Below are 20,640 nucleotides of genomic sequence, written 5' to 3'. Positions count from 1 at the left end.
CTTGTTGGGAAAACATTAACAGAGTATCACAGACCCTCTGTGCTGACGCTCATTTATTGTTCCGCAGGCAAAATCAGACATCACTTGGATAGAGAAAGACCTTGTGGACTCAGCAGACAAGGTAAGAAAGCCTGCCATAGACGTGTACCTCGAGGAGACTCTTGCGTTGAATTCGCACTTTGTCTCATGACAGATAGTCCCAACAGTCTGATACATGGGCACCTATGAGAGGGCGTAAGCAGCATTCGCAAGCACCTCTCTGAAAAAAAACATTTCTTGCCGTGCACACCTACTGGCCCATCGCAGCTAGGTAGAAATGCTAATACAGAAAGCAGCTATTAGTCACTTGCTCACGTGACATCCTAGTCTTGTCTTCATCCTCCTCCTCTTTCCTCCCCAGCCCACGCCCCTTGCCGTGTGATCATTTTTGTCTCCTTCTGTGGCTTTCTGATCTTGTCAACTTGCTGGGGCTCCAGGGTTTTAGTGGCATGTACATATAGTGGCTTTTGAGATTGCTTTTTAAGGGCTTCTCTCCCCTTGCTGGGTGGCTGATAACAGAACAGGTTAAATTGTCCTAGTTGGGACAAAATTTGCCGGATCTTAGAGAAACAGCTCCAGGCCCACACGCAGAGAGCCGGCTGGCTGCTGATCCTGCATGGATTAACTGAGCAGCTTAAAGCTTCCTTGTAACTGGTGATGCTCATCTTCGGACTGTGTGCTGACATGATTTCCAGTTTACTGGGACTCTGGAGGTGTCAGTAAGAACTGAGTCTCCTGGAGTCATCTGTTTAGCAGCTATTCAGTGCTGTTTCATACCGTTCTCTGGCACCTACTCAACCTCCCAGTTCCCTTGCTTTGGACTTCGTCACCTATTGTTGAGGTTCCCTTTGTGCAGCTGGGACCAGCTGGTGTGCTGGTATTAAGTCATTTGTTTCTTTCGTTATGGGTTATCAGAGATCGTGGTGTGGGGGTGGAGAAGGCAAGACAGTCATAAGTAGTCCCTCTGGGTCCAAAGCAAGATCCTCTTTTCAAACTCTACGCTCTCTGGAGAAATTCAGAAATCAACACTGACACAGGGTTATTGTGAATGTCAAAGGTGTGTGGGTGTCGTCTTACTCATTTCAAGGGGTTTCTTTCTTATCTGCACTTTTTGAGGTGTCACTCCAGAAAACATCTGTCTTTCCTGACCTGATGGAAAGGTCAGAGGGGGACACAGACCTGGAGAGGGATGGAGGCAAAAGGATTGGTTTTAAAATAAAATATCCAAGAAACTTAAAAACCTCTCTTCTGTCCTGCCAATAAATCTGAACAGTAGTGGGTTCAGAACATGTCTGCTTCAGAAATGCCTTTAAAAATACCTTGCATGGGATTCCGCAGAGTGGCTCTTCGATAACTTCACCTTCCATGCCCAGGATTCTTGTGCAGCATAAAGCAAAGGTCATCCTTCCTGAAATCCAGAACCGGATGAATATCCTAGTGTGGGCACTGATGCCAGAGGACTTTCCCATGGGATTGGTGCACCCTGAATCCCACCATGGGTGACCCATCATCCCTAGGCAGGTGTGAGAACAAAGATGTGTGCAGCTTTCCTAAGTGGTGCCAGACTTCTGCGTGGTGTTTTGTTTGCTTTTCTCTTCCTTTTTAAAGAGTAAGTAACTTCTCAGAATATTCCCCTGTTGTGGAAATACCCCAAAGCTCACAGCCTGATGTGAGATTCATGCGACGCTAGATGGAAGGCAGGCTGTTTAAACTAGACAGTGCACGGTTTTTGTCAGAAAGCGTCTTGTCTGAACCAGGGAAACCAAATGTGAACAAGGAGCTGTGAGGTCTTTTTTTTTTTCTTCTTAAAAAAAAAAAAAAAAAAGCCCCAACCACAAGCGCTGTTGCTGGGGAGTGGGAGCGTGAACCTGCCTCTCTGTGTGACTGAGTCGCTTGTCTTCACTGCGCATCTGCCAGCTGAGCTTTAACCACCTGTGTCTCCTCCATCCTGCAACCTCAAACTTGTGGTGGCCATGTAGCGTTGTGGGAGCCTGCCTTATCCCCAGGATCCTGCCATGCTTCCTGAGGAGTCCGCGGTGCTGGCGGTTGCTGGGGCTGTGCGATGTTGATCGGGATGGGAGAATGGAGAGGGACCCTAAACTTCCTCGCATCTGCGCGTTCCTCGCACTGTGGCTGCACAGGAAACATCGAGCAAAGCCCTGCAGCCTGCCGCTGCCTGCCCCCAGCCAGCTCTCCAGCCCGGTTAGTATTGCCGCTAGCTCGCTCAGCTTGCAGGAGGCTGCTTTGGCTTTGGTTTGTGGCGCAAATTGCTCCTCCAAGTGGGCTGATGCTTCCGATGAATATTCGGAACAGTCTGTGGATGGGAATTCTGGTTTTGCTTTTTCTGTTTTCCTGCCTTTTGGAATAGTTTGCTTAATGGTGCCATTGTAAGAAACTTATCTTGGTACAAGTAAAGGCTGTTCGTGCTGCAGATCAGTGGCATGCAGAGGCTTTTGTACCAGAGACCTGTTCTGGAGTGCTGTTAAACAAGCTGTAGGGTCTGGTGTCCAGAGTCATAACCGTTGAATTGCAAGTTACTGGATAAGTTCATGGGAGGAAACCTCCTTTGTGTCAGAATGGTGCCAAATGGCATCTCAAAGCTTGTTCTCAGAAAGCTATCGACAATGTCTCTGTAGGTGCCGCTTTTGGTCTACTTGGCATATATGTATGTTTGCTGATATGGTCTAGCTGGCAGGCGCTCTATGCAAATCTCTGCCTGCCTTGAGAGCACAGCTTGGCCTGTCGAAACTGCTTGAAGTTAAACACACTGGGTCTTGTTATTGGCTAAGGCAAAGAGTTCCCGCAGTCGTGAAAATACATTGCTCCGCAGCTGGTGAAGAGCTGTGGTAGGTGGATGCGTCCAAATTCCTTGGAGGCGGATACAAGAGTTAAGTGTTCCTCTCTGCATAGCTGTGTGAAGCTGCAGGGTGAACTGGCCACACGGCGATACAAGTGCTGATGCTCTGCAGGCTTGGTGTCTCCCTAACATTTTCATGAAGTCTGGGAGGTGGGGAGGGAAAGAGCCCCCCTGTAGCCTACAGACAGGCCTAACTTGACAGACCTCTCCTGATGCTGATCTGATCTTCAAGGTATCTAGGATACAGACTGCTTCTTGTGGTTTAGTTGACCCTGAGCAGCCCACTTCTGCACCTGAGCGTTTCGGTCAAGTGACCGTCCACAGGACAGGGTGGGTGGCCAGAGCCTCTGCAAGCATGCTCACTTGCAGAGTTCCCAAAACTTGCCTCCAAGTCCCTTCCCAGGGTCTCTCACTGCTGTGGGGTCTCTCTTAGGAGAGCTGGATGACATGGAACGGGTGACAGGAGGGGAAGGAGGCCACAGAGACCTCCTGGCTAACTCTAGTTCAGGCTGATGGCTTGAAATGGGAAGCTATTTCTGACTGACAGCTGTCTGCCATGGACTGAGCCTCCAACTGCAACCAGCAGCCTGAGGTGGCTGATTTAAGCTGAGAGATCTTATGAAACATGAAAAACTGTTGTTAGAGAGATTATAAGGTCTTTCTCGTCTGTGATCGCTGAGACCAATGTAAGAACAGAAGGCGGGTTAACACGGAGACAGCTTCCGTCCCCGCACCCTTTCCCCGCGCTTGGGCTGTCTGTGCTGCACGGCTGAGAGTGCGGGTTTCTCTGCTAGAACTTCGTGTCTAAGCAATGCAGGGTCTTGAGAGAATAAAGGTACCGACAAACATGGAAACAAAGCCACTTCCTAATCTAGAGAAAAGCCAAGCATGACAGTGGGAAAGGAAGGGTGCGCAGCGCCGTTCTGCAGGTAGGCAACCACATCCGCGTGTTTGGCAAGGTTACCCTCCCCGAGACCGTACTCGGAGGGTGGGGAGAGTGGGCTGGGGTGCAGCTTGTGCAGGAGGTAGAGGTTGAAACTTGGTTCCTGTTGTTTTTAAAAGCTGCTTTCATTAGGAGAGTTCCAAACCAAGAGTCTGAATAGATTTAGAAAACAGTATAAGTTCTCTCCCCTACTCCAGAAGGGGAAAAGCTAAACAGTAATTCCAGCTTTCTGGTACTCTCTGATGGCTACACGTGCACTAGGGTCAGAGATCAACTGGGTTTAATGCCCTTTGGAACATAATTACTTGCCTTCAGGTCCAAACGGTAACCAGACAATGTCTGACATGGGGTGGTGTGGGACTGAAGTGCTAACAAACCTGGACTTGCCCTTGCAAGGTGTCTGACCGCAGGGAATTTCTGGCTGGAGTAAGATTCATGTCTGTAGAAGTGGGAAGCCGAGTCTAGCCTGCCCTGTGGGCTCTTGCCATAGTCAGTCAGGAGAGGTGCTGGAACACTGTCCAGTTTAGAGGAAACCTAGATGGCTGCATATAATCAGAGAGAAGTAGAAGGAAAGGCGCAGCTGGAAGACTAGTGGCACAAAACCTCTCTTTAATTCTGGAGATGCAAATAGAAAGCAGCACAAGGTGTTTCTACTGAGTTGAATTCTGGGCTTTATGCACCACAGCTACAGACAAGTATTGCTGGGGAAAGGAAGTGTTTCAGTATCACCTCAGTGTCTGTGGCTGTTCTCATACTCTGGTCAGACAGACAGTTCTGGCCTAGCTTTGTTGGTGAATTTATTCTAGTTACTTCTGACTAGATGTCTTTTTCTTCTATATATATATATATTTTTTTTTTTTTAATAAAAGAATGTGTTTTAAACAAAACATGTGCCAGGGACCTTGGCTTCCCCTCAATCTTCTTGAAGGCTTGAGTCTGTTAAAAAGCATCATCTGTATGTGCCGAAGATGCGCTAAGGCTTATGTTGCAGAATTGCTCAGATTGCTGAGCAGATGGGCTCCAACATGTCTGATTTTTGCCAGCCCTGTCCATGTTTTGACAACAGTGCCGTATTTTTGTGTTGTGGGATTTCTAGTGGCATAAACACTCCTGTTTTTGCTACCAGCGCCTTAAAAAGGAAGGTGCTTTCAAAGCACTCTTCTGAAATGCAGTTCAAAGAAATACAACACCACTGGTGCAAGGACAAAGGAGCACAGCGTTTGGGAGAGTGCAGGATATTTAACAAGGCTGCTTGGTGGAAGCCTACCAGTGACTTGTTTGTTCCAGATGTTAAAGCCAGAAGATACCTATGACAAGCACCAATTTGTATGGTTCTCTCAGATGTGGTTCCTGTGAGTCTGTAGCTACAATCCTTCTTCCTTCATCTAATAAGGCTTTTCTCCCTTGTTCGGGAGTATATTCCCACTCAACCATGTGTCCTTTTTCAGGGTGAAGGCGTTGTAAAAGAAATCAACATCACACACCATGTGAAGGAAGGCTCTGAGAAGGCTGATCCTTCCCAATTTGAGCTTCTGAAGGTTCTGGGACAGGGCTCTTTTGGGAAGGTGAGTTCACTTCTTCCTATGTGTCATGCCAGACAAGTTTTTTTGAGAGAGTAGGTGAGAAAAGGGACTGTCCCCAGTGTAACCACTATCCTGATTCTCACCCAGTCATGGCTGGAACAGCCCACTTAGCAAATGTTTGCTTCTAACTTGAGAGGCAGCTGCAGAGATGTATGTCCAGAGCTTCCCTGGTTATATATATATATATATATGTATATAATTTATTTATTTATTTATTTATTTGGATGATTGGGAGGAAAGGAGTAGGATCCTGCTTGTGAACACAGCTGTTGCACTGGGCAGAGGGACCTCCTGCAGCCCTCTGGCTGGCTGCCAGGCTACTCAGTTGAATTGAGGACTTGGAGGACTCAGACCATGCCCTTTGCTGTTCTCAGAAATGATGCTATATGCTGTTTTCAGCCCTTGTGTACGGTCCAGTTTCCCCTCTGTGAAGGGGGAAGGAAGTAGCCTGTAACTCTTATCTATTTCAACTTGCAAATAATCCAGGTCTCTTGCACACTGTCTGTTCGTGCATTAAGTCTTTAACGTTAGTCAGTTAGCAACACTAATAGTAAGGGCTTGTATAAGGCTGGGTGCTGTTGCTTGTGCAAACACAGCAGTGGGCTTTATTCGAAATAGCAGTGTCTTTTCAAAGCTGTCTAGATCCAGGTAGTACAGGACATCAGGGAAGGGAGGGGGGTAAAAATCCAGAGAGGGCCTGAAATTCAAGAAGTTGGGGCTGCTGTCACCAGGAGGCTTTGTGGTTCACAGAAGCATGAGTGAGTCTGCCAGCATGTCAGACACCGACGGGCAGTGTTGCAGGGACTAGAAGTAGGTAAGGTTATTTCTGTTCTGTGGCGTTGCTTCAAGTTAAGAACACAAGGCTGGACAGGACTCTTAGTCACAGCCCCTAGGCATCACCACAATCCCATGGTAGCTGCAGGAATGAGCAAGAGGTGTGGAAGACGGGAGAGAAGGAAAGTTCAGTGTAGAAGCATGAGTGCTGTAATGGCTGGAGATAGGGTGTGAGAGGATTCCAGGCACACATCTTTGCTCGAAAACCTCATGGGTCTTCACATGGAGAGCTTGAGGTACAACGTGCCAGACCTGTGGCCAGCTGCTTGTCAGATCACTTTGAGGTTTGCTGCTTTGGGAGGCATCTAGCTCCTTGTGCTAGTGTTTAGAGCTCAGATAATGTGTCTTTCTGCTTCAGGTTTTTCTGGTGAGAAAAATCACTCCGCCAGACAGCAACCACCTCTATGCCATGAAAGTGCTCAAGAAGGCAACATTGAAAGGTAGGAGAGTCTTCCTGTGACACTCTCATTCTCCATGTCTAGAGAGCACTGGGGAGTTGTATTGGGAAAAATCCCACAGCAATCACTGGGCAGTGCTGGCTCTGGAGTGATCTGTGTGAAAGAGAAATCTCTTCATCTCAGCCGGACAGCCCCTCTTCTCTCCATCTCTAAGAAGCTGTTGTTGCAGTGCCGGAGATGGAGAAGATCTGGCTCAGGCTGCCTGGAACTAAAGGGCTTAAGGCTGGGGGCAGGCTGATATCAGGGAACTGTGTGCCTTTTTCAGTGCCTGAGCCGTTCCTCTCTTCTCCCGCAGTGCGTGATCGACAGAGGACAAAGATAGAAAGGGACATCCTGGCTGATGTAAACCATCCCTTTGTGGTGAAACTCCACTATGGTGAGTGTGGAGCTAGTTGGAACACAGGGAGAGGGGGTGCCCAGCTAAGCTTCCAGTTTTTAAGGGCTGCCACCTGGAACAGAGACTAACTGCTTTTGAACACAATAAAGAGAGATGCTATTAATTACAGGTGTCTTTGCCACAACCAGGTAGATGAACATTAGGCATCCAGCAGCAGGCTGCTGGGAGGATGCTGAGAGATTCTCATGGTCTGTAGCAGGCTTCTGGAAATACCTGAAATGGAGAAGAGGCCTTAGTCAGTGTGCCTCAATCGCTGTGCTGCCCTGGAGCCTTCGCAATCCCCTTAAAACAAATCCTTTCCTCGAAAGGACTTTGGTTCTGTGCCCACTCTAGCTTTTGAATGAGGAAAACAGCATAGCCCAGGAGAAGAGGTTTAAACATCAAATCCTTTGGATTAAGTTATTAATTAAGGAAAAATTGAGAAAGAGTTAACTAGTCAAACCAGAGTTCGTCAGGATTAATGCTCTCACTCTGAGGAAAGCAAGAGCAGTTTTTTCCCTGTAAAGTGACCGGTGCCTCTCTTGGGAAAATGGCCCTTTCAGCAGGGCATCACTGGCTGAAAGGGAACAAACCCTGCAGAAGATCAGACTTTTGTGCAGTGTCAGAGTACCACTGGTGAGCTCCCATTTCAACATCCTGGCCAGGCTTATCTCATTTACACCAAATAATTAGCCCTACCTGTGTTTAACCCAGTAACCATGCAGGGCATCTGTGTAACCGAAGCCATTGGGTCTTAAGTGATTAATGTAACACAGTTGAGCCGTCCCTCAGCAGAGGGGTCTGATTCCTGCTCTGGCTTGTGTTTCAGCATTCCAGACAGAGGGGAAGCTCTATCTCATCTTGGATTTCCTCAGAGGAGGTGACCTTTTCACTCGGCTTTCCAAAGAGGTGTGTATGCTCTGGCATCTTGGTGTTGCTGAGGTTCTCAGTTCATGCATGCTAAGCCTTAACTGCCTGGAGAAGTGATTGACTCTTGGGAACTGTTTGAGGGGGATGGAAAAAACCTCCATCCTGCAGCTAGCTCAGAGCTGGAAACAAGAGCGGGTGTCTCAGGAACCCTGTCCTCTGCCAGAAGAGCACCAGCATAGGCGGCAGGTCTCACCTCCTCCAGCAGCTTCTGCTGAGCATCACATCAAGAATGGAAACAAGCAAGTGCCATGTTCTGCTGTGGTGTCATCTGGCTGCATTGCTTCACTGGGAGAGGGTGAGGGCAGGGCATGGGAGGGGCAACAAGAAGCTGTGCCAGGTAACCAAATTACATTCCCTGTTGTCTTTAATGTAAATGAAGAGTTTTTTAACACCTGTCTGCTGCCTAGCAACCATGTTTGTGTTTTTTAGGGTTGCTGCTTAATTGATACTTTAGGATGGCAGGTGAAGCCTGGGAAACTTGTCTTGAAAAGGCAGGATGGAGCAACATGGATATGAAAGATCTTGCATGGGTGCACCTGATGTGGTCCCCTTGTCAGGGCTGTAACCCTGGTGCCTGTCTGCTTCCTCTGCCTTCCTTCAGGTCATGTTCACAGAGGAGGATGTGAAGTTCTACCTGGCAGAGCTGGCTTTGGGGCTCGACCATTTGCACAGCCTGGGAATCATATACAGAGACCTCAAACCAGAAAAGTACGTGTGGCACAACTGAGGCAGGGAACTGAGTCCTTCCTACAGCTCAGTCCCATGCCTGTAGTCAGAAAACAGCACAGTCGTCTTCCATGAAGACGGAGCTGAATAATGCCTCTGGGCCAACTAGATGGAAAGCAGTAGTGCAGATCGCCGAGGCTCTTGCTCCTCACATCAGCAGTTGCGGCCAGGAGCACTGTGGAGGCAGCATGTGTGCACCACATGTCTGAGCATTAATCCTTGGCAGGCTCTGGCCTCCAGCTTTAAGCAATTGAGAGCCTTCGGAGGAAAAAGGCACCACGCGGGGTCTCTGCAGAGACGCATGCCAGCTGCATGACCCAGTTCTTACCTGGGGGATGTGGGGGATCAGAGGTGATGCAGCCTCTGGGAGCTATTTGCTCAATGTGAAGGGGTGTGTGTAGAAAGAAGGGGAGCTGCCCTTTCTCCTGTTTGTGCTTTGATGATGGAGTTTAAAGCTTCGGGGTTGGAAGGGATAGTTAACTTTCTCCTTTGGAGTTTTGAGAGCATCTCTGACCAGCATCCGAGGTATGTGCTGATGCACATCAGCCTTTCTTACAGCTAATAACATCTTGCTTTTTTCACTTATGCTGTAGCATCCTCCTGGATGAAGAAGGGCACATCAAACTCACAGGTAGGAGACTCTGCAGAAACCTCATGCTCCAGCAAGCTTAATTCTTAAATGTGGAGGTTCTCTTAGACTTCTCCACTCAGTGTGATAGTCCAGAGCAGATGGGCACATGCTAACAGTTTTTCTCTTATGTAGATTTTGGCTTGAGTAAAGAAGCTATAGACCATGAGAAGAAAGCCTATTCCTTCTGTGGGACAGTGGAATACATGGCGCCAGAAGTTGTGAATCGTCAGGGCCACTCCCACAGCGCTGACTGGTGGTCATATGGGGTGTTAATGGTATGTACCAAACTAGGGTGTTTGGAAACCTGACTTCATAGCAGCTGCTCTAGCAGTAGCTCTGAAACACCTTTGCATGATTCTGCATGTTTAGCAGATGCACTGACCTGGGGATACTCCCAAAGCTCCCTGAAAGGACTCTCTAAAAGGGTGGCTGAGCAGTGCAGGGATCCAGCCAGGAATGTGCTTCTCGGGGAACGCAGAGCTCCTGGGACGGTTCCAGTGAGCACCTGGGGCGTGCAGCATGGGGTGTGCGTGTGGGTGCCCGTGTCAGCCCCCAGTGCTGCGATATTGGTTGTTGTGCGGATCTGGTGCCACCATCTGGCAGTCAGTGTATCTGAGGGCTCCTGGAGGAGCAGGCACTGGCTCAAACATATCCCTGCTGCAAACCTTGTGGAGCCAAGCTCCCTTCTGAGAAAATGACTTGTTTGCTAACTTTTTTTTGGAACTAGGCTTCGCTTTGATCACTCATGCAAGCTTTTCACTAGTTTTGGAGGATTCCCAACTGAAGATGTAGTAGGATCTGTGCAGCCCTTAGACTTGCTGAGACATGTGACCCCTCCTTGTTCTCTTTTCCTCCCAGTTTGAAATGCTCACTGGCTCACTGCCCTTCCAGGGAAAGGATCGTAAGGAGACGATGACCCTCATCCTCAAGTGAGTGTAAACATGAGGCGAGCTTGCTGCTCTTTCTCTGAGGATGTTGCAACTTGGGGGTTCTCACAACTTGATGGCATTATTTGGCAAGTGTTTCTGTATCAACAGCTAGCTTGAAGGTTGCCGTATAAATGCCAAACAGATTATTGTACTTTCAGGGGTGGAGGTACTGCAGTCGGCTTGTGGGTTGACTTCTTTAAACCTACAACTGATTGCGTAACTTCCTTTCTAGAGCAAAGCTGGGCATGCCTCAGTTCCTGAGCTCTGAAGCACAGAGTCTCCTGCGAGCCCTTTTCAAAAGGAATCCGGCCAACAGATTAGGTAAGACATATTTTCTTTCTGAATATGCCTGATGCTGTTCCTGGGCCTCTCCGATCCTAGTGGGTCAGGTGCATGTTCAGACTTGTGCTAGGTTAATTTGTTTCATTACAGCCAGGTTCCCCATAATATACCTGGTCATGTTGCATATGTGGTAGCAGCCTTCACTTGGTCAGTGGTCCTGATTTAATGTTATGCACTCTGCGGGTGCATCTTTCAGGTTCTGGTCCAGATGGGGCAGAAGAGATAAAGCGCCATCCTTTCTACTCTACTATTGACTGGAATGTGAGTATCAAATCAAGAAATTTAAGACCAAACTTCCACACCACTCAGTGAAAGTACTGCAGTTTTGCTGACTGCAATAATAGCACAATCGTGATGCTTGAAGCCTGACCAGTCGGCTATGGGAGGGCTACCAGTCCATGTTTCCAACTATTCTAGTAATCCTTCCGAAAACTCAGATTCCTGTTTGTCATGTGAATAACTGCTCGATGTCTGAGTTGCTTATGATCTCACCTTGTCTTGAATTTATTCTCTCAAAAGGGAAGCGCAGGTTTTAATTTGGGGTTTGGCACAACAGGGATTGCCTTGCCCAGAATAGAAAGGACTGAGAAAAACTTTCCTGAAAAGGAAATACCCTGTTTCATCCATAGAAATAGTCTCAGGGCAGTAACTGAACCAGCATTTCTGAATTACTTTTGGCCATCTCCCTACTTTACTATATAACCTAGTTTCTTCCCTGGCTGGTTTCCCTTGCTTTGTAAGGGATTTTGAAGATCAGTCTTTTTGCGCTTTCGAGGCATCCAGCAAATTACCAGAATGAACCTCCAGCAATGCTAGTAAGGCTTATTTCAAATTCTTGCTTCAAGAAGCAGTTTAAAAGAGAGACTTGCGGGGGCGCTGGGAGGCGAATGTTCTCCTAGGGCAATTCCTCTGGCTGTCCCTGGAGATGTGTGTCAGCAACACCTTAATGGGAGTCAGGAGTGGGGGAAGAGCCTGGTGAGGTAAATACTTCATGTTACCTTTGTAATGGGGGGGCAAGCTGCCTGGAGAACACTTTTTCTTTTTTTTTCTTGACCAATATGTGGTAGATGGTAGAAACTTGTAGTATTTTTCCACGGACTGACTCAAAAGCACCATACTGGCCCAGAAGTCTTCCCTCCAACTGCTGAGCCATAGTTATATGCTAAGCCGCAAAGTTGTTTCTAGTTTTGCAAAATCTCTTCTTGGCCTCTCATTCCTAGCAGGTCTTTACACCCTTCTGAGCGCATATGAGAGCATTGAACTATCAGAGCACTTTCAAGCTGTATTTGTTTTGCAGAAACTGTACCGAAGGGAAATCAAACCACCTTTCAAGCCTGCAGTAGGCCAGCCAGATGACACCTTTTACTTTGACACGGAGTTTACGTCTCGTACACCAAAAGGTTTGTGCGAATTAATGCAGCCAAAGCTTCCTGTGTGAAGTTGTACTGTATGGCTTAGTATTTGCTTTGCCTGTGCCAGCTAGGCTATGTCTTGCCTCCTTTTAGCACTGCCAGCTTCAGATAGTAGGAGCACTGAGAGAGAGGCCCAGTGGTACATGTGCAGGGTGTTAATAAATGCAGTGCTGTGCAGCGTGGCTTCTGTCTAGAATAGCCTGGAGAGGAGCTGTCGCTTCTGGGAAGCGAGGGAAAGGCTTCTGCTTCAGCCGGCCTAGCCCTCTTCAAGGTGCCTCTCAACTCCTGTTGCAGATTCCCCGGGCATCCCCCCAAGTGCAGGGGCCCATCAGCTCTTCTGCGGCTTCAGTTTCGTTGCGACCGGATTGATGGAGGATGGCAAGGTGAAACCTGCCCAGTCCCCTCTGAATTCGGTGGTACAGGTAAAAAGCGGGGACCGAAGAGCAACTGTTCTGAGGTGCAGTAATGCCCCAGAGCCTAGTGCGGGTCTGCAGGACCTCAGTGCTGTTTTGGGGAGAGCTTAAGTAAAGCCTTAGATGAGAGTCATTCTGTTTTGAATTCTTGCATCCTGTTGTTCTTTCATTTCTATTGATTGTCATGTGCAAAGGTCACTGGGGCACTTCGAATCTGTTTGCTTTCCTCTCCCTAGCTGGACCCATGCTAGTGGGAGGTGTGTGCAAATGCCTGTGGGTTGAAAGGTGCCACGGAGCTGCACCATGCTTAGATGCAGATAGTGTTAGCCTAGTGACCTATATTTGCCTTGTTCTCTTCTCCTCCCTCTCCCCAGCAGGGAGGAGAAGCTGTGGGATGCAGCAGACAGCCATCTGTCAGTTCGCCCTGTATTACAGTTAACTCATCGCATTGCACAAACCATTCCCTGACCTCTCCCATCTCATCTGCTCCTCTGCTCTCCTCTTGCAGCAGCTGCACGGCAAGAATGTCCAGTTCAACGATGGCTACGTGGTGAAGGAGGTGATCGGCTCTGGCTCCTACTCAGTGTGTAAACGCTGCATTCATAAAGCAACCAACATGGAGTATGCAGTCAAGGTCTGAGATTTACAGTCTGAACTGAACTCTCCTGTTCGATTTCTGTTCATCCCCATAATGGCCAAAATAATATCCAGGAATGGAATTCTTTCCCTGCTTGTGTGGGACCCAAACGGACAATTTCTGTGCTGCTGTGTATATAGCTGTGCCAGCTTTCTTATCTAGGAATAGTGGGGAAGCAGCATTCTCCTTTCTCAGGGAGGGAGGACAGTGTCTCACCTTTCTTTGCAATGCTTGCTGTGGCTATATTATGTCTTAACAAATAACCCAGACATAAAACTTTGGGGTCGGAGACACAAAACTGACAACGCAAGTAGAGGTTATTGCTAAAGGTTATTTGTAGAGGTTATTGCTAAAGAGGGCAGGAGACAGGGAATGGACATGGTACTGTATCTCTGCAGCGCCCCAAATATTCAGCTTATTTGCTGTGTCCCGGACACTTTCCCATCCGGTTGTGGATAATGCTTATCCGTACTCTCGCAGGTCATTGACAAGAGCAAGCGAGACCCTTCTGAGGAAATCGAAATCCTCCTGCGATATGGGCAACATCCAAACATCATTACCTTGAAAGATGTGAGTGTAACTTGAATAACTTGTCACGCGTGTTGGTTTAGGAAGTGCAGACTGGCCTGCAGGGGGTCTGAATGCCCGCTGGCAACAGCTCTGGCATGTGCAACCCGCTGTCACTCGTCATTGTATTGCTCTGGGTTGGGGCTACATCCAACGTTGTTGCGTTGTTGACATCTGTCTGCTTCGTAGTAGAACTACAAACGGGAAGTCTGGGAAGCAGTTTTTGATTAAGCCTTTCCATGTTTGCTTTGGTAGGTGTATGACGATGGGAAATATGTGTATCTGGTGACTGAGCTGATGCGGGGAGGAGAGCTGCTGGATAAGATCCTCAGACAGAAATTTTTCTCGGAGAGGGAGGCCAGTTCTGTCCTGCACACGATCTGTAAAACGGTGGAGTATCTGCATTCTCAAGGGGTGAGTATGGGTCTGGTTACATCTGTTTCCCTAGGAAGCTGTCTAGCATTGCACTGCACTCGCTCTCCTCCAGGGAGCAACTGTGCCTGTCAGGACTATTGTTTCTCTCTGGCGTCGCTGTCTTGGCAAGGCAGATGTGGGGCCAGAGCAGGGGTTGAGTATCCTGATGCAGCTTCAGACCTTCATCTGCTTGGTGTATGAGAGTGTCACTTTCTTTGCTCTGTAGGTGGTTCACAGGGACTTGAAACCCAGCAACATTCTCTATGTGGACGAGTCAGGAAACCCAGAAAACATTCGCATTTGTGACTTTGGCTTTGCCAAGCAGCTGAGGGCCGAGAATGGCCTTCTCATGACTCCTTGTTATACTGCAAACTTTGTGGCACCTGAGGTAAGTGCCTTACTGACTTGACTCTCCTGTAGCTCTCACTTCCCTCCCCTAGACTGCATTCTCATTCTGCACAGATAGGTCTGCCGAGTGCTTAACTGAAGCCTGCTCTGGCATATTCCGACTCGTAATCCCTAATTGCAGAAATACCAGTACTTGTAGTACTGAACAAACGTGGGATCTCACACGCAGTTACGATGCACTCTTCCAACTTGTACTGTACCGTACTCCTTCAGCTGCTAGGAGAGGGTCTAAGAAGAGTTGTGAGACTTTAAAATCCCACTGACTTTTGTAGGCTATTTCTCTTCCTGATTAACTGACCTGTTAAAAGAGGTGGGTTTATTTTCCCTTCGGCTATATTGAAGTGGAGGAAAGAAAAAGAACTGGCACCCAGTAGAGCGCACATGCAGTGTCACTGCATTGGAACATGGCTTTTTTCTTGCTTGTCATTTTGATGCACCTGGGGGGTTTCCTCTGTTCCATGAAACAAAAATCTGATTTGAATCCTGACCTTTAGTCCATGACCTTGCTATTCAGTAGGGCTCCAGAAGGAGCTTTGCATACAGACTGCATGTGGGGGTCAAGCTGCTCTTCACAAGCTGAAACAAGCTCTGTGACAGGAACTGAACACGCTTTTTTTTCTTTACTTATTCTGTTCAGGTACTAAAACGCCAAGGCTACGATGAGGGCTGTGACATCTGGAGCCTGGGAGTTCTCCTTTATACAATGCTAGCAGGGTAAGTGCCTCCCCGTCTCGCTGGAAGGTCACAGCTGGCGCTGTGATCAGCTTGCTCTCAGACGTGCTCCGCCAAGGCAGTTGGTGCCTCTCCGTATCAGTCAGTGTTAACTGGGACCAGTTCTTGGCCCAGTCACAGGACAGTAACTCACGTGCTTTTTTTCTCTTCTCTCCTCAGCTGCACTCCATTTGCAAACGGGCCCAGTGACACTCCAGAAGAGATCCTGACCCGAATAGGCGGGGGGAAGTTCTCTATCAGTGGAGGCAATTGGGACACTATTTCTGCCACAGCCAAGGTATGGTTTGATATTCACCTGGGTTAAATTAAAGGGTTGAGATCAAGCATGGCCAGTTGCTGTGAGGCAGGTTTAAAGCAGGTTGGGGAAGGAGGGCAGAAGAGGTAGGAGAAAAGCAGCAGTGCAGGTTCCACCCCGTACACATCTGCCCTGTAGGCAGCTCAGCACTGTGCCTCCATCTGCTTTGTTTTAGCACTTGCCTTGAATATTTGTATGCAACACCAATTTAGTGCTTGAACCATGCCCAGCTTGTTGCTGTGTTATACCTCCCAGGCCCACTGCAAATGTATTTTATACACAAGGAGATTGATGTCTTGGGTCTTTAAACTCTGCCTCTGAATTTAAATTGTGATTTGGGGTGGTGATATTTTTTTTATTTAAAGTATGAAGTCTTTTAAAGTCTAACTTTCCAAATGATCTCCTTAGGATCTGGTATCAAAGATGCTTCATGTAGATCCTCACCAGCGCCTAACAGCCAAACAGGTCCTGCAAGATCCATGGATAACACAGAGGGATAGCTTACCCCAGAGCCAGCTGAATCACCAGGACATTCAGCTTGTAAAGGTACAAAGTCTGGGCTGGGCGTTCAGCTGATTCCTCTTGGATATCGTGCTCTTTGGAAAGCAGGGGTTCAGGTGGGGTGATAGTGGTGCAAGCAAAGCAGGATGCAAGGTTGTAGAGCTGTGGGCCAGGCAATGTAAGGCACGCTATTTTTGGGGGGCAGGACAACCTAGGAAGGTTATTTAACTGCATCTCAGGAAGGGAGGGGGATTTAAAAAAGAAAAAAATGTTTCTGGCTTCATTTGTGGGCCAGGCTATTCTGTTCCCTCATCTTGAAAAGAGCCAAGAGTCTGAAATACCTCTTCTACATCTAAATGACTTTTCTCATGCCTTCTCTCCAAGGGGGCGATGGCTGCCACGTACTCTGCACTGAACAGCTCCAAGCCAAGCCCCCAGCTGAAGCCCATCGAATCATCCATTCTGGCACAGAGGCGGGTGAAGAAACTTCCTTCCACCACACTGTGAATTCTGGGCAGTCTGCAGCAGCACTGTGCAATGCAATCACACCAGACTTTGCACAACCTGCTGAGGACGGGGGCAGGAAATTGGGCAGCACGTGCCTGCAAAGGAGCTCCCTCGAGGACTTTTTCTGAAATCCACATCAAGGCCAAGTGCCTTTCTGCTTCTGAAAGACTGGCTCCTCTGTGTGTGGACTGATCTTTACTGAGAGAACATCACTGTAAAACTTTTTTGAAGTGTAAATTGTCAATTTTTAAAGACATCCATCTGTGTATATGAGAACTAGAATGTATAACTGATGTCAAGTGGCACTAAAAAGCAGCTCTGATTCACCCTCTCCTGTGTAGGGCCAGATCTTTGTTGTAGCTACATCATATCTTGGAATTGATCTTCTCCAACGCCATTGCAGCTGGAAGACTGCATGATGTTTGGGTTTCAGGCTTTGGGGTTTTTCCTCCCTTGAAACTTTGTATGCCCTTCCCAAAGTCAAACTTGCAGACTCCTAGCCAGCAGCACTTGTGTTTGTAGAGAACTTCCCTCTCTTTCACTTTTTTTTTTCTTTTCTGTGTATATGTTCAGATTGCAAGGTCGATTTTCATACTCCATTTCTTCCTGTCTCTTCTGCCCTCCCCCAGGCCACATGGCTGTTCTCCCAACAAAATAAACCAAGTGTTTTGCAAACACTCCCTTAGATGATTAGCTGTCCAGAATACCTGCTAGATTTGGCTCATTCCTTCCCCCACCTTCCCATCTTCATGTGGATTCACCATCACCCCCAGTGCTCACTGGGGCTTTTGTCACCTGAGCAGGTGTGGATGACAAAGGAACCTTCTCCGCAGCAAAGCTGAGGTTTTGGGCTGGCTTTGGCTGTTGCTCTTAACCATTTTTGGTTTTCCTTTCATTTAGCAGGAATCTGTGAAGCAAACCGTATCTTTTTTAATTTAACTTTGTTCTACAGCTGGTAACTCAGGGTTTCTTTCTGAATTGTAAATAAACACGTCACTCAGTTGATATTATTTTACTGACTGACTTTTAGCTGCAGAATAAGCGACCCTAGTCATTTCTCCCTCTGTAATATGGGGATAATGATTCTTGCCTGCTTTTTGAGAGATGTGCAAAGCTTTTTCAGCTGCAGAGGTGTCTCTATCTTCCACAGCTGGCCCTCTGGTGGGAAACCCAGCAGTACTGTGGTAGGGCTGCATATTATGCCCCTTCTCTCAGGCTTAATACCTTGCTTTGCAGTTGGAAATAATTAGAACTAGTTATGGGCTAAGGGGCAGTAATCAACATGAAAGGTGGCAAGATGTGGACTGTGGAGAAGGGAAACTTCTTACTCTCAAGGCATCGTAGTTCTAATAGAAACCAACACTTGCAGGTGAACTGTGCTAGAAGCAAATTCCTGATCCCTTCTAACTTTCAGGGAATTGCTATAGCTCTTCTAGTTTACTGATGGGTGTTTCCTGGGAGGATTAGAAGAACTATGGAGACTGCAAGCGCTCAAAAAAGTGACTGAAGACAGCAAAGGTTCTCATGTGAATATCTGCTCCCTTTGGCTGGTCGTATAGAGAGGGGAAACTTTCTTTTTGCCTTTCCCCCTTCCTTGGTCTCAGGAGACTTCAAAATAGAAAATTCCATTAAAATTTTTCTCAGAGATGTGCAGCTCTTCCTCCTCCTCCACCCTCACCCAGGCAGGTCCTGTTTTACTCCCTGAAGCAGTCAGTGAGAATCTGACATAGTCATGATTTTTTCCCTGTATTTATTCTAAGTATTGCCCTAGGTTTCAGTGCCCTCTAAGAGGAGAAGGCTGGTGTCAGTGCAGGCTGTATCTTCTCACTGGTATTGCTATAAACCTGCAGCAGAGCTGGTTTTAATCCTTTGCCAATGATGGCAGAGCACATCTGATGCCGACATGCCCAGGGATGAACTCTGCCAATCTGCCTGTGCGAGGTTAACTCTGTTGTACTTTGGGAATTAGCAAAAAAGTACATTTTTGGAATGGTGTGAGTTGAACTGCAAGTGTTACTCTGCAGCCCACCACCTTCCTCAATATTAGAGGGTCTCACCCAGGATAACAAGACTTTTGTGCTGAAAGAAATGGACTTTGAGTGCTGGAGGCCCGGCGGGGCCTTCAGCAGGGAGGGGGTCGCTCCACTGTGTGAAATGCCTTCATCAAAAATTCTTGCTTTCTCCTCTGGCACAATTTTTGTATTGATGCCAATGAACCTGCCTTACGTTTACTACAACTGTGCAGTCACCCTTGTGCCAGTAAAAATGTGTGCAAGTTTTAGCTACCCTAAATAAATATAACAATTATAAACAACTTCTTTTGGGAGCTTGGGGTCAGTCTCCTTGGGTGTTGTTGAGATTTAAGCAGACACCTTCCAACAATTTTTAAGAACATTTCTGACATTGCAATTCAAGAGTGGATTCTTAAGAGGTTAAATGGGTTTGACATGTTGCTAGTGTTCACCACTCACTGTGAGTCTCCAAACAATACGGACCGGTCAGGATCAGTGCTAAAACCAAATGTTTGTCCTGCTTGAATGGTAGCTGGCATGTTTGTATGAAATTGTGAATGTTTTTGAGTTTTTAATCGGGATAAATGTTATACCCTTGCTTAATCCTCCCTGTAATGGTGCTGGTGTGAGGCCAAGTAGCGACAACTCAAAGATATTTAGGATAACCAGATGTAGAGCGCTGTCCACGTAAGGAGAACAGCCTGCAGTTGCTACAGATGTGGTGCTAGCGGTAAGCAACGCCTGGCTTGTAAGACCCCTCCGCCGTGACTTTTTGAGTCGAGCTGGCTGCCCCACGGTGTTCAATCAGAGGAGCTTTCTGTAGTCAGTTCAGCTGTATCTTCTTGGACCTACATCATTTTGGAGAACAGAGCAAACACGAAGGGCTAAACTGTGCTTTCCGTATTTTTAACCAAGTTGTTGTGAATGATCCTTCCATAAGTAAAAATAAGTTTTGATTTTTAGTTCCAAATAATTAAGTGCTGTTAATTTTTTTAATTCCAGTGCTCAATAAAAATGGACTTGCTGATCTTTCTGTTTATGAGAACTGGAGGTGTTTGTAATGGGTCAGGTGGGCCCCCTCGTTCCTTTTCTGGTTTTGTCCTGACAGTATTAAACCTCTTCCAAAACGCAGTTGGGGCCAACTACTGTCATCTTAGTTGAAATCACATTATTTGAGGTGCAAGTTGGACCTATGTTGGGCTGGGTCCCTTAAACCTTTTGAGGGGAGCTAGTAGATGTCTTACAGAAGACCAAATGATCTGCTGGCATGAGAGTTCGAGGTCATTCAGCTTTAACTTGGTACGAAGAGGAGATACAAGTTACCTTTCGTCTTGATTTAAAAAGGGACACAAATGTATTTAGCTTTCATACATAAGGAAACCTTCACAAGGAGAACTGCTTGTGTTATTTCAGGTGTTTAATGGTCAACTTGACCTCTAAGGTTTTGTCCTGCAAGTGTATATGAAAGCTCAAGGGAGTAGAAATCCCGGAATCCAGTCTCTAATAGCTGAGTCTACCTGGAATTAACCTGTGTAAAATATTATGCTGATCCCTAGGCATGGGCCCTGAAAATAACATTGAATGTCTCTTCTTTCTTTATAGAATACAGCTTCCATCAAAGAAGGTTAAACCTTCCTATTTTGGGGCATAAATCAGCAGCTTTTTCTGTTGTGAAAGAGGTTGACCCGGCAGAAAGGCTGTTGTACAACCCCTCCTCCCCTCTGCGTAGTCATGTCTTCCTCTTCATGACATGGTCTTGACCTCTGCCAAATTAAACTGAGCAGAGATGAATGTATTTTGGCCTGATAAATGTTCACATCGTGATCATTTAGGCTGTCTTTAAAAATGAAGGCCAGTAACCTTCTCAGCAATCGTCCATCTTTTTTTTCCCCTCTCTCTCTCAGTGAAATTTCACTGAGCAAATGATCCTCTCGCTTCAAAACTTGAGTCTGACTGATGCAAGTGTCATCGTCAAGTCCCCAACTTCAAGTTAGTCGGTGTAAACTTTTTCTCCAGTCTTTTGTGGATTTGTGGCTAGGTGGGGAAATGCGAATCGTGGCGCCGTTTGCCTGCTGGGCACCACCTCCGCCTGGT

The 20,640-nt window shown here is 47.2% G+C and overlaps 1 protein-coding gene across 8 annotated transcripts in view; it reads left to right on the top strand.

Moving 5' to 3' along the window:
- Positions 1 to 19,573, top strand: part of RPS6KA1 (ribosomal protein S6 kinase A1) — a 49,965-nt gene extending 30,392 nt beyond the window's left edge. For 7 of the 8 annotated variants that reach the window (XM_026062514.1, XM_026062516.1, XM_026062513.1 and 4 more), the window contains 21 exons: positions 68 to 121; positions 5,288 to 5,404; positions 6,615 to 6,696; positions 7,010 to 7,090; positions 7,920 to 7,999; positions 8,622 to 8,728; positions 9,340 to 9,377; positions 9,510 to 9,652; positions 10,236 to 10,306; positions 10,539 to 10,627; positions 10,845 to 10,909; positions 11,946 to 12,048; positions 12,355 to 12,482; positions 12,982 to 13,107; positions 13,591 to 13,680; positions 13,933 to 14,091; positions 14,318 to 14,479; positions 15,137 to 15,213; positions 15,391 to 15,508; positions 15,935 to 16,072; positions 16,412 to 19,573. In XM_026062514.1, the coding sequence (XP_025918299.1) occupies positions 68 to 121; positions 5,288 to 5,404; positions 6,615 to 6,696; positions 7,010 to 7,090; positions 7,920 to 7,999; positions 8,622 to 8,728; positions 9,340 to 9,377; positions 9,510 to 9,652; positions 10,236 to 10,306; positions 10,539 to 10,627; positions 10,845 to 10,909; positions 11,946 to 12,048; positions 12,355 to 12,482; positions 12,982 to 13,107; positions 13,591 to 13,680; positions 13,933 to 14,091; positions 14,318 to 14,479; positions 15,137 to 15,213; positions 15,391 to 15,508; positions 15,935 to 16,072; positions 16,412 to 16,534 (2,151 nt within the window). In that variant the 3' untranslated portion in view covers positions 16,535 to 19,573. Of the gene's footprint in view, positions 1 to 67; positions 122 to 1,935; positions 2,242 to 5,287; positions 5,405 to 6,614; positions 6,697 to 7,009; positions 7,091 to 7,919; positions 8,000 to 8,621; positions 8,729 to 9,339; positions 9,378 to 9,509; positions 9,653 to 10,235; positions 10,307 to 10,538; positions 10,628 to 10,844; positions 10,910 to 11,945; positions 12,049 to 12,354; positions 12,483 to 12,981; positions 13,108 to 13,590; positions 13,681 to 13,932; positions 14,092 to 14,317; positions 14,480 to 15,136; positions 15,214 to 15,390; positions 15,509 to 15,934; positions 16,073 to 16,411 lie in introns of those variants that run through there. The other variant, XM_026062515.1, reaches the window with a different exon arrangement.
- The last annotated feature ends 1,067 nt before the right edge of the window (positions 19,574 to 20,640 follow it).

The sequence above is a fragment of the Apteryx rowi genome, unplaced genomic scaffold (assembly GCF_003343035.1).
Source record: "Apteryx rowi isolate R43461 unplaced genomic scaffold, aptRow1 scaffold_190, whole genome shotgun sequence".
Classification (NCBI taxonomy): domain Eukaryota; kingdom Metazoa; phylum Chordata; class Aves; order Apterygiformes; family Apterygidae; genus Apteryx; species Apteryx rowi.
This window is presented reverse-complemented; position numbering and strand designations above follow the sequence as displayed.